Source organism: Hyaena hyaena, unplaced genomic scaffold (genome assembly GCF_003009895.1).
Source record: "Hyaena hyaena isolate Hyena2069 unplaced genomic scaffold, ASM300989v1 scaffold_724, whole genome shotgun sequence".
Classification (NCBI taxonomy): Eukaryota; Metazoa; Chordata; class Mammalia; order Carnivora; family Hyaenidae; genus Hyaena; species Hyaena hyaena.
Window position 1 is genome coordinate 534,374 of NW_024081354.1, and position 13,217 is coordinate 547,590.

General features: G+C 35.8%; 2 protein-coding genes across 7 annotated transcripts in view; one reads left to right on the forward strand and one right to left on the reverse strand.

The window, feature by feature from the left end:
• The window catches only part of FAM126B (family with sequence similarity 126 member B), a 94,402-nt gene extending 92,493 nt beyond the window's left edge, over positions 1–1,909 (reverse strand). For 3 of the 5 annotated variants that reach the window (XM_039217798.1, XM_039217799.1, XM_039217794.1), the window contains exon 1: positions 1,573–1,646. The gene's annotated coding sequence lies outside the window, so the exon portion shown is untranslated. Of the gene's footprint in view, positions 1–1,532; positions 1,647–1,807 lie in introns of those variants that run through there. The other 2 variants (XM_039217796.1, XM_039217795.1) reach the window with 2 other exon arrangements.
• Positions 1,910–1,927: 18 nt separating this feature from the next.
• On the forward strand, positions 1,928–9,906 carry NDUFB3 (NADH:ubiquinone oxidoreductase subunit B3). 2 transcript variants are annotated; one of them, XM_039217803.1, is made up of 3 exons: positions 1,928–2,027; positions 7,354–7,495; positions 9,619–9,906. In XM_039217803.1, the coding sequence occupies exons 2-3, from the start codon at positions 7,356–7,358 to the stop codon at positions 9,773–9,775; spliced, it is 297 nt and encodes a 98-aa protein (XP_039073734.1). In that variant the 5' UTR covers positions 1,928–2,027; positions 7,354–7,355; the 3' UTR covers positions 9,776–9,906. The 2 variants fall into 2 exon arrangements, with proteins under 2 accessions (XP_039073734.1, XP_039073732.1); XM_039217801.1 differs by lacking the exon at positions 1,928–2,027 and adding an exon at positions 2,319–2,394.
• The last annotated feature ends 3,311 nt before the right edge of the window (positions 9,907–13,217 follow it).

Consider the following 13,217-nt stretch of genomic DNA (forward strand, 5'->3'; position numbering starts at 1 on the left):
CTCACACTACATAATTGCATATAAAACAGAAGAAGTATTCTTTATGACTAAGATAGAATTACTCTTGCAAAAAGGTAAAAAGGCAATGAGTGAAACACCAAGTATCAAAATTTTTATCTCAAGTATTGATAAATATCTCAGTACTCTAAACATTTCAGAACAAACTCCAATGATCTACTTCTCTTTTCCAAATGATACTCAGAGGAAAAAAAATGAATCTTTTAATTTAGGTCCTGGGATATACTAATATAAATTATCATTAATAAAAAAAGGAAAAATTATACACTTGCTCATACTACATTAGTCTTTATCTTCTCAGCGAAAGACTACATTTCAATGAGATTACATCTTAACAATTTATAATGCTTCTTTTAAAACAGTTCTCTAGTGTGCTATAAAATCAAATTTTATAGCAAAATGTAGTTTGACCTTAGGTAACACATACTGAATGGAATTCCCATTTTATTCTACATCCCACTGTGCAACTATAAAAACTCAAAAAATATAATTTACAGCTAATTATGTCTATAAATACATTTTACTTCAGTGGGAAAGGTTCAAAGAGCATGCTTTTTTTAACCTAAGAAATAATTCATAACTAGTTTACCAGACTTAAAAAACAAATTACTTAAAAGATGACTTCCCACCCTATCCCCCTTCAAACCACCACCTTATTTTCATAGTGCCTAACATCCGCAATTTGGGGGCGGGGGAATCTAGCAACTAATTTTCTAGTCATTTTCCAACTGGCACTTACCTCCTACTATAGATTTTTGAGGTTCTCCACTTTTCTGAAGATTTAAAAAATATATATTTGTAATCAACCTTGACCCTCAAAACAAATAAATTCATGAATTATAAAAACGTGAACCTGGCCGATCGTCTTAAACTAACATTATCTCTCAACCCCAAATCTGTATTTGGGATAAGCTCTTCCTGATGACTCTATCCTTCATGCTTCTTCACCCACAGAGTCTGCCGAGGTTGAAAGCACTCAAATCAACGAAAAAACTATTCTGACACATCAATAGGTTCCAAGACCTCTTCCAAGAGCGACAACCTAGTTATTTGGGCAAATAATAGCCAACGATTACATAATGTATAGCTATAAAGAGTTTGAAGGATCTGACCGCCAGTAAATGTTTCTTCTCCACACACCCTTCCCACCCCGGGAAATGGCCAGAAGAAGCAATTCCTAGGATTTCTCTCAGGTGCCTGCAATGCCGCGTCCTTTTCTCTTTTGGAGCTTCATGCAAAGAAGTCCTCCAGCCCTCACGATACCGTCTTGCTCCTGCCTCTCTCCTTTCTCTGCCAGCGCCACCGCAGCCCCCCACGCCCTAGGCCCCCACGTCGCCCGGCAAGGTTCAGCCTCCACTCGCCCCAGCTGCCTTCTCCTCACGACCCTCCCAAGCTGCTACCTGGTCTACGCGAGGTTCCGGAACCACCAACCCTCCAGCTGCCGCCTTCCCAGACCACCCTCGTCAGGCCCCCTCTCCAGTTCGTGCAACTGAGAGAAGAAAAACCCTCCTGACCTGGCACCCTGCGTCTCCCAAAGACAGCGCCGCCGCCTACCTGTCACCCCTCTGCCTCCGGCTTCTTACCGCCACCGCCTCCCGCAGCAGCCTGCCAACTGCAGCGCAACAACCAGCCTTCCCATTGGGTGACTGCGCGGTCTAACAACTGCCTCACTTATTGGCTGGAGTATGCCTGCGGTCCTCCTCTCTGTGCAGTGTCTAAGGATTCCGGTCTCCAAGCAGGAAAAACATCGCCTTTTCCCTGCCATTCTGTCCTCTACAGTTACTCTTACCTCAGTCAGACCACTGATGCACAGGTGTGCGGGAAAAAAATGTCGACTTCCAGCATTCTCCATGTCCCCTTCACTGATTCCGGGAATCCGTGACCCAGTACGGAACGTTAAATGACCTCTCTGCTTTCCTGCGGTCAGTCAGTCCGGGAGCAACTTCCGTTTCCGCTTGGCTCCGGCTGGAGGGTTTATTGAGTGTCGTGAGAGGTCAGATTGCTGTCAGGTAAATCAGAGTTGGTGGGATACTTCTTGATCAGGAATAAGAGTGAGACTCTATTCTGGGGATTATAGAAAAGGGAGAGACTTAAGTGGGGAGAGATCCTGAGAGTATATATCTCGAGGGAAGGGGATCGAAGAAACTAGCGAGAGAGAACAATGAAGTCCTGGGGTAGTAAGGGGTTAGTTTGTAGAAGGATATGATGAGAATTACTGTGCTTATACGTTTTTCCTCTTTTCCCACCCGCACACCCCCGCCGCGTGTTTTCTGGTTTACCTTTGAATGGAATAAAATCAGAACAGCCCCAAATCGAGAAATTGTAAAATAAGAATAATTGCAATACCTGCCTCACAACAGGCATGTATGGTTTTAGGTAAGGCTTTTCTGGTGTGAATGTTTAAAAAAAAGCAAGGTACAAAAATCACATTCAGTTTTGCAGAGTGATTACTATTTTTAAATGACACATAAGTAGGTGCAGGGACTGGAGGGAACACTGCAAGTTAACTTGTCTTTTATTTTCTAATGTTCTTATTTGCAAGCTTAAAAATGAGGGGTATTTGGAATATGTACTTGAAAGTCGTTGGTAAACCATAAAACTGCATGTACTATAAGTGGCATTAGCCTCTTTTTCGTAGTTAGGGAAAATTTGCTAATCCCAGTTAGTGGGAGTTGATCACCAAATTACATGTTAACTTCAAACACAAGAAGATAGCTTTTTTAAAAAATTTCATTATTACATGTTCTTTCTTTGTAGAACTAATGACCTTGCTGTTTTTTGTCTGAACAGTTCTGAAACTGAAATAAGTATCCATTGTTGAGTCCTTGGCATAATTTGTTATTTTTATCTAATTTTAGTTTTTAGTTTGAAGTTTACATAACGGGAAGATGTATAAAACATAAATACATTTAAAAATTATAATTAAGCAAACCTTGTGTAACCATCCCTCAGGTTAGAAAATAAAGCATTGCCAATAACTTAGAAGTTGGATTCTCAGCAGAGGTGTTTGTCCTTCAAGGTGGTAAAAATTGTCCTTGGAGGAGAGGTGAAAAAAAATCTTAAAGACAAAAAATATTGCAAAGACTACAATGGTTTGTGCCCCTCCAAAGAGCCATGGTACTTAAGCAAATATACAGTATATCTGTGGTTTTAAATTTCATTGGAAGAGGGGGAGTGAAAACATCATAAGGAAAAAAATACCCAAAGAAGCTCTTTTGGGGTACAAGATTTTTTAAAAAAAAAGATTGAAAAACACTGTTTTAGAAGCTCCCTGTCTGAGCTATGATTCTCTCTCTTCCACCAAGATTTAACCACTGTCCTGACTTGTCATAAACGTTCACTTTTTTTACTTTAATTTTTCTATCTATGATGCATTTCTAGAAAAATGAATTGTTTGGTTTTTCAATTTATATAAATGGGATCAAAGTGTATGCATCTTTTGTTTTTACTCACCTCTTTATTTGGGAGATTTTTTCATATTTTTGCATGTAGTTTTTCACTAGATATTCTGTATAGTGTGTCTATTCCATAATTAATCCATTAATGTGGGGTATTAGGGTCATTTATAGTTTGGGGCTATCCATATTAACAATGTGGCTAAAGAGATTCTTATACATCTATTGTTAAAAATATACGTATATATCTATTGTTACATATAAAAAATATAACAGTTTTTTTTATTACAATGCTATCCAAATATAATGCAAGGGCTCTTATATAATTTACAGTTTTCTAGTAGCCGTATTAAAAAGGTAAAAAACAAAATTAATTATATATTGCATCCAACCCAGTATATTCAAATATTATTTCAAGATGTAATCAGCATTAAAAGTTATTAATGAAATATTTTAGATTTTCTTCATACCGTCTCAAAATCAATGTATTTTACACTTGCAGAATATGTTTGTATGGTAAATTTTCATAAACATAAACACCTGATCCTTGAAAAAGTAGATCTGTTCACCTAAATTGTTCCCAAACATACTTTAAATTTTTTCAATGACTGGGGCACCTGGGTTGCTTAGTTGGTTGAGCAGCTTTGACTCAGATCACGATCTCACCGTGCAGGCGTTTGAGCCCTGTATCAGGCTCACTGCTATCAATGCAGAACCTGCTTCAGATTCTCTGCCCACCCCTCTGCCCCTTCCCTGCTTGCACACTTTCTCTCAAAAATAAATAAACCTTAAAAACAAATTTTCTAGAGTGCCTGGGTAGCTCAGTCAGTTAAGTAAGCATCTGACTTCAGCTTAGGTCATGATCTCATGGTTTGTGGGTTCGAGCCCCGTGTTGGGCTCTGTGCTGACAGCTCAGAGCTTGGAGCCTGCTTCAGATTCCATATCTCCCTTTCTCTCTGCCCCACTCGTACTGTCTGTCTGTCTCTCTCAAAAATAAATAAACATTAAAAAACAATTTCTAGTGACTGACTTGAGAATCCGATTTGAAATTTAAATTAATTAAAATTACATGAAAATTCTAGCCACACTTCAAGTCCTAGTGTCTATCATATTGAACAGTGCAGGTCTAGACTTTAAGGTATCCAGATGTTCAACATTTCTAGGTCAGGCCAGTTTTTCTCAATGGTTGTGCTAAGTCACATTCCTACCACCTGGGTACAAAAGTGGAAAGCATATCACAATGTGTTTTCCCCAAATCTCACAATCTTGCGAGGTAGGTTTTATGCTCATGTTACACAAGGAAACAAATTCAGAGAGATTAAATAATATATGCCCAGGAGTTTATAGCTATTAATGGTGCATCCAGGATTTGATGTCATATCTATACAGCACTAAAGTAAGTCTGCACTTAAGTAGAATTCCAAACTTCCTTCAGAGTGATCAGGATATCATTGATTTATGGCTATATGGAAGTGGAAATAATTTTTAAAAGAACAAAGGATTCCCTAGAAATTGTGTTCAACTTTTTGAAAGGTCATTGAAATATTCGATTTAGTAAGGGACTTTTACTGAAATAGTTTAATGAGGTAAAAGAGAAAACACATTGAACTTATTGAGGGAAATTAGGAGAAATAAGTCTATACTTTCATGTTATCCTTCAAAGATTTATGTCCTAAATTACTTAGTATTTTGAACATAGTAACATTGTAACTTTGATATAGCTTTCATACATGATATTGCTTCCATTTTTTATTTTCCCAAGTCAAGCTATTTTATCAAAAAAGGTTGACACTTTGTATTCTCTTCCAAGTATATTAATATTCAATTAGAGTTACTCTTCTAGAATTGATATTTGCCAAAATAAGGGTTTTTCTTGTAATCTCTAGAGTTTTGGAATGAAACATTAAGCAAAACATTTTTATAAACATGGTTTGAAGAAGCCAAGAGATCATTCTAAGTAAACACTTCGAAAATAATTTCTTTCATAGTAATGTATTGAATCTCAAAAGTTAGGCTGAAATCTGAAACTGTAATTTTTTCCCTTTACATTATTGAATCCATTAAATAATAATAATGAAATAATTAATCAAATATTTCTTTTTTTTTATTTTTTTTTAATTAATCAAATATTTCACTTGAAATTGTGAATGTTGTTTTACCTTGTGTTTGGTAGCTTTGGTTTTCACTCTTTTTTTTAATGTAAAAACCATCAGAATAGTGTTTTGTGATTATCTTAATATGTCTAAATATAAAGGGTTGGTTAATTTGTCAGAATTACTATGTATAATTCATACCCTCCCCCCATATCCTGAGAACTGTTATTTAATGGTCTGAGCATTTTGCATAATGTGTCTTGAGTATACACTATGTAATAATTACTTCTGTCTTCTAAAGTGCAGTGTAAGAGCCCTGCCTTATTATGGGGTCTGTTCATAGTTATAAATGCAGACATAATGGTAGTAATTATTTGGTTTGGTTTTATTTCTGGAGAGCGGTGATTATAGAATTGCTACTGCTAACCTTAAAGAAAGGGGGTATTAATTCATACCCCTTTAATTTGAAATTCATAGCAATTTAACTGGGGACTGACCTGAAGTTTATTTTTACATTATCTATAAAAATAACACTAGTGGGTGTGGGGCTCCTGGCTGGCTCAGTCAGCAGAGCATGTGACTCTTGATCTGGGGGTGTCAAGCCCCACCTTGAGTGTAGAAATTATAAATAAATAAACTTTAAAAATAACACTAGTAAAACTGGTCTTTATTATAGCCATTACAGGCATATTTTGTTTAAGGAGGCTTTAGAGTCCTAAGGTCTCCATTGGTTTAATTCCGGAGTCAGCAAACCAAAGCCTGCTGGCCAGATCCAGCCCATTGACTGTGTGTGTACTGCCTGTGAGCTAAGATGGTTTTTACAGATGAATATTTGGAATGAATTTGATAACTAAGGAACACTAACTTTGTGCCCCAGTTAAGAAAAATGTTATCCCCCAAAAAGGGGAATTTCATTTTTTTCATCAGAACTGTTTTACAAAAGATTGTACTGAGTTATTATGTTTTGAAGTTTATGAATAAAATGTTTTTCTCTCATTATATAACTACCTACAAAATATCCTTTTCTAAAATTTTTTATTTATTTTTTGAGAGAGAGACAGAGAGAGAGAGAGCGCATGCCGGGGAGTAGCAGGGAGAGAGAAATCCCAAGCCGACTCTGCACTGAAAGTGGGGCTCGAGCTCACAAACTGAGATCATGACTTGAGCAGAAACCAAGAGTCAGAAGCTTAACCAACTGACCCACCCAGATGCCCCACCTACAAAATATCCTACCAAGATATAGTATATAAAACATTGTCGTTATGCATAATTACACATTATAAAAAGACTAGAAAGAAGGAAACAATGTTGCTTAGAAGTTAGGGGCAAGGGCTGTGAAACCAAACTGCAAGGTTCAAAACCAATAGTACCATTTACTATTTTTGTTACCTTCAGAAAGTTACCTGATTGGAGCTTCGTTGTCTCCATCTGTAAAATGGTGATAATAACTGTGATTTAAGTTCAAAGAGTTGTTTTAGGAGTAATGGAATTAATACATGTTGAAGCACCATGGTGCTCCTGACACACAGAGCACAATAAATGTTTGCTGTTCTTATATTGAAGAAAGGAACAAAATAGTAAATGGCTGTCTCTAAGTGGTGGGATTATTGATTTTTGCTTTTTAAATTTTGTACATGTGTATTTCTTAACTGAATGTAAACTAGTTACGTAATAAGATGCTATTTTTATAAAACATTAACTCAGAATTTTCAAGTATTTATTTGACTTTCCTTTTTAAAACATTAACAAATTTTTGGATATTTTGTATCTACAATCTACATAGAAAACTTGGGAACTTGATATCTACCATTTGCATATTTCTCTTTTATGTTAATCTTATCCTTTAGACATGGCCCATGGACACGGACATGAACATGGTCATAGTAAATTAAAACTTCCAGATTATAAACAATGGAAGATAGAAGGGACACCATTAGAAACTGTCCAGGAGAAGCTGGCTGCACGAGGGCTAAGGGATCCATGGGGCCGGTAAGAATAATTAAATAATTCACATAAAATTTATTCTAGAGGATCAGTACCTAAATTCCTTTTTTTTTTAAATTGTTTTAGCTATTCTAAGTTCTTTGTATTTACATTTAAAAAATTTTTTATAGCTTATTTATTTTTGAGACAGAGAGAGGCAGAGCATGAGCCAGGGGAAGGGCAGAGAGAGAGGGAGACAAAGAATCTGAAGTAGGCTCCAGGCTCTGAGCTAGCTGTCAGCACAGAGCCCAATGCGGGGCTCGAACCCACGAACCGTTTGATCATGACCTGAAGTCAGACACTTAACCGACTGAGCCACCCAGGTGCCCCTACATTTAATTTTTAAAACGAGCTTTCAGTTTCTACAGAAAGGCTGCCTGAATTTTAATTGAGATCACATTAACCCCGAGCTCACTTAACAACTCGAATTACTATATTGTACACCTGAAACTAATTTTACACTGTATTAACAAACTGGACTTTAAACAGAAACTAAAAAAAAAAACTCGATGTCTTAACAATACTGAGTCTTTAAGTCTATGGACAGTTTAGATTCTGTTTAATTTTCTCAGCAATGTTTCATTGCTTTATATACAAGTCTTATGTAGATTTTGTTAAATTAATCCTGAATTATTCCATATTTTTGTGCTATTGTAAATGGTATTGTTAAATTTAAATTTTCAGTTTTCTTGCTTATATATGAAAACATAATTGAGTTTTATATTTTGACTTTGTATCTTGTTACTTTGCTAAATTCACATTTTTCTTCTAGCAGAGTTTTTTTTTTACAGATTTCTTAGGATTTAATTAATAGATGGTCATTTTGTCTAAAATCAGTATTACTTTCTCCTTTTCAATTTGTAAACTTTTTATTTCTTTCTTGTATTATTACACTGGGTAACACTACTAGTATAATGTTGAATAAAAGTGGTGTAAGCAGACATCCTTGCCTTGTTGCTAATTGGGGGAAAGCATTCAGTCTTTCACCACTAAATATAATAGTCATAGGGTGGTCATAGATGCCCTTCGTCAAGTTGTGGTGTTCTCTTTAGTGGTAAATGCTTTTTCTGCATCTATTGAAATGCTGATATCATTTTTTTATTCTGTTAATATGATGAATTACTCTTATTGATTTTAAAATCTCAAGCCAATCTTGTATTCCTGAAGTATAAACCCTTCATCATGATGTTATTATCCTTTCATATATTGCTAGATTCAATTTTCTAAAATTCTGTTAAGAGTATTTCCGTCTATGTTCATAAAGGATATTACTCTGTAGTTTTCTTCTAATATCTTTGGTCAGGTTTTGGTATCTGAATTAGATGTGATTAACTCTCATGTATTCTACCAAGTCAGAATTTTTAGAGTTTAAGTGTATTTTGTTTTTTATAACATGATTTTTTCCACTTATTTATCCCTCTCTGTGAGGGACTTTTTTTCACTAGAGCTATTTGACTTCTGTTTACTTCTCTGTTCAGGATACTGAGAAGAATGATTGCCAGAGCAAGAACTTAGTCTCCTAAAGCTCAGGCTGCTAAGACAGGGAAAAGCTGTGAGCCTCTGGAATAGTAATAATAATGTTGAGTGTTACATACTCTCTCTGCCAGAATACATCATACATTGCCCCGTTTAACCTTTATAACAAAACTATAAGGTAGATAGTAATCATCATTGAGAAAAAGCAGAAGCAAGCCCTGACAGGTTAAGTAACTTGTCCAGCCTAAAAGGCTGTGAATCTAAGTGGCAGAGCAAAATTTAATACCCAAGTTTCTGACTTCCCCTTTATATGATGGTGTAATGACTGTTATGGGCAAAGCCACACAGCTGACCAGTAATGAATAGGCTGTAGTGAGTCTTGCATTTGAGAATTCTGTAAAATCCTGATTATTAATGGCTGTGAAATGTGAATCATCAAGTCTTTTTTCTTCTGTTGTATATGTGAAACGTGGGCACATAGACCTAATTACCTTATGTCACAAAAAAGACTCCTATTGTGATCCACTTAGATTATCTTATATAGGGTTGCATATAAATCTGTTAGAAAGATGAAAATTAAATCTGTTTTACTCAGTAAATATACATAAGTTGTGTGTGATTATGGTTTTTCCCTTTTTTTTTTTCCCCTCTAGCAATGAAGCTTGGAGATACATGGGTGGCTTTGCAAACAATGTTTCCTTTGTTGGTGCATTATTAAAAGGATTCAAATGGGGATTTGCTGCATTTGTGGTAGCTGTAGGGGCTGAATATTACCTGGAGTCTCGGAATAAAGATAAGAAGCATCATTGAAGAAAATACCTGAAAGTATCTTGAAGTCTTCTTAATTCTCCTATAAAAATAAGATTTCATCAACATAGCCTACTCATCTGTGTATTTTCCCAAATAATACTAGTAAGATTTAATAAAGTAAGAATACATGTGCTGGTCTGTGTTTGTTATTCTTTTAAAAAATATATATCTTGGGGCACATAGGTGCTCAGTTGGTAGAGCATGGGACTCCGGATCTTGGGGTCATAGGTTCAAGCCCCACATTTGATGTAGAGAATACTTGAAAAATAGTCTCAAGCCATATCAGATTTGGTTTGAAATATGTGGGGGGATTGAGTACTAGCAGTAGTGCATTCTGCACTAGCAGAACACTAGCACATATTTGACCAAATCGATATGTTCTAACAGGTTTTGTTTTCTATGTTTTCACGTGTTTTTAGTTGTGATAACGTTTGCCATCTGAACTACTTTTAAGTGTGCAGTCCGTAGTACTAAATACATTCACAATGTGTAACCATCACCACCATCCATTCCCATAACTTTTCACCTTTTAAAACTGAAAGTCTACACCTATTAAACAATAAGTCCCACTTCCCCATCTCCTAGTCCTTGACAACCACTGTTCTATTTTCCATCTCTATGATTTTGACTACTCCAAAGTACCTCAAAAATGGAATCATGATATTTGTCTCTTTGTAACTGGCTTATTTAACTTAGCATAATGTCCTCAAGTTTCATCCGTATTGTAGCATGGATCAGAATTTCCTTTCTTATTAAATGTGAATAGTATTATATTGTATGTATATTCTACATTTTGCTTATCTATTCAACCATTGATGGACACTTCGTTTGCTTCTACATATTAGCAATTGTGAATAATGCTACTATGAACATGAGTGCACTCCAATATGTTTTTAAATGGGAATTGGCCTTGCTGTTTTTACCATCCTCCATAGGTGCTATAGATTATTATATAAAACAATTTGCAGCCCAGTTCTGGTTGACATATCCATGTATTGTGTTCATTTTCGTTATTGTGATATTATCTACCCTTGCCTTCGTTCTCATTTCCTCATGATGTGAAAAATTTGACTTTTTTTCTGAATTTCCAACAATAAACTACATATTCTTCCTATATTGAATTTTTAATTTTAATTACATTTCTTTTTTTTAATGTTTATTATTTATTATTGAGGAAGACAGAGACAGAGCGCAAACAGGGGAGGGTTAGAAAGAGGGAGACACAGAATCTGAAGCAGGCTCCAGGCTCTGAGCAGTAAGCAGACACCCCAAAGTGGGGCTCGAATCTGTCATGTGACCTGAGCTGAAGTCAGATGCTCAACCTACTAAGCCAACCAGGGGCCACTAATTAAATTTCTAAGTAAAGTTGAGACTTAAGACTCAGCTTGTTGAAGAGAGGTAATATTTTTGCTTGCATAACAAAGTTAATAATAAAACTCAAGGATGATTTTTTTTCTTGGTAAATTTCTTCTTTATAAACATAAACTTGAGAAATCACTAAATACATGAGATAAGAATTCCTTATAAGCTGATAGTAGTAAATAGAATTGGTTAAATGAAATAATAAAAAAAACTACAAGAGATAAGAAAAGTGTTTAAGAAGGAACAAAGAACAAGGGGAAAAATAAAAATAGCAAGATGGTAGATTTAAATATAATCATATAAATAATTACGTTAAGTATAAGTGGTCTAAACTTGAAACTCTAAAACTTCCCAATTAAAACACAGGTTGTTAGGGGCACCTGACTGCCTCAGTTGGTGGAGCATACGACTCAACCTTTGGGGTGTGAGTTTGAGGCCTACATTGGGTGTAGAGATTATTTAAAAATAAAATCTTACGGGTGCCTGGGTAGCTCAGTCGGTTGACACTCTTGATTTTGGCTCAGGTCATGATCCTAGAGTCATGGGATCAAGTCCCATGTCGGGCTCCACACTGACATGGAGCTTGATTAAGATTCTCTCTCTCCCTCTGTGCCTTTCCCCCACTCATGTTCTCTCTTTTTCTAAAATAAAATATAAAAAAAATAAAACCTTTATGAAGAAAAGTCCACAAAACAGATTGTCAGCTTTGGCAAAAAACCAAGGCCCAACCATAAGCTGTTTACATGAAAACTCCTTTAAAATGTAGGGTAAAGGTAGCATAATGGAAAAATATACTGTGCAAACAGTAATGAAAAGAATATTGACAAGAGTTTCATAAGAGAGACCTCTCCATAATAATGGACGATTCAGCTCATTAAAACATTAAACTCTGAAATGTATATGCATAGAGCTTTAAATAATATAAAACAAAAGCAACAGATCTAAAAGGAGAAAGAGTCAAGACCACAATTATAGTTGAAGATTTCAACACTTGTTTTTCAGTAGTTGAATACAGGTGCCCCTGTATTCCTGTACTTTGAAGAAAACTCTATTTTGATACATCTAATGAAAGAGGTTCACACCTTTTTTTAAATGTTTTATTTATTTCTGAGAGAGAGAGAGCGAGCGTGAGCAGGGGAAGGTCAGAGAGAGAGGAAAACAATCTGAAACAGGCTCCAGGCTCTGAGCTGGCTGTCAGCACAGAGCCCAGCGTGGGGCTTGAACCCACGAACTACGAGAACATGACCTGAGCCAAAGTCGGATGTTTAACCTACTGAGCCACCCAGGGACCCCCACACCTTTTTAAAAAAGTAACATGAGAGAGCACTTCAGGGGACAAAGTGGTATAGAAAATGTATGTAAAGACTAAAACATGGAAAGATAGGAATTTACCCATGTGAATGGTTAGAAACAAATTAGAAGAAACAAATTAGAAGAAAATAAAAAAGGAAAAGAAGGGTTTGCAGGATATTGGCATATTGGAAGCAGAAGAAACAAGCAGAACTTAGTATTCAATGCATATTTACAGCCATGGGGTGTATTTACAGTTCTCCACTTGCTTCAGTGTAGATTTTAATGATACTGAACACAACAGGGATGTCCACTCTCTCTCCATCGTTTTAAACATAGTGTTGGACATCCTAGCCTCAGCAATCAGAAAACAAAATGAAATAAAAGGCAACCAAATTGGCAAAAAGAAGTCAAACTTTCACTTTTTGCAGATGACATGATAGTCTATAAGGAAAACCTGAAAGACTCTGCCAAAAAGCTGCTAGAATGTGAATTCAGCAAAGTTGCAGCATATAAAATCAACGTATAAAAATCAGTTGCATTTCTATACATCAATAATGAAGCAGTAGAAAGAGAAATAAAGAAATAGATCCCATTTACAATTGCACCAAGAACCATAAAATACTTAGGAGCAAACCTAACCAAAGATGTAAAATACCTGTATGCTGAAAAGTAAATAAGCTATCTTAAAGAGAAAGCAAGAGTTCTACCTTGCAAAGTAGAAAATAAAGGAACTTTTCCACAAATTGCTACAGACTGTACTTTGTATGTGTGTGGCTTGTGGAATTTA

What these genes read in the sequence shown, in the direction of transcription:
- NDUFB3 (XM_039217801.1), top strand. An exon ending in CTAAGGGATCCATGGGGCCG is followed by an intron (nt 7,496 to 9,618) that starts GTAAGAATAATT and finishes TTTCCCCTCTAG; the next exon opens with CAATGAAGCTTGGAGATACA.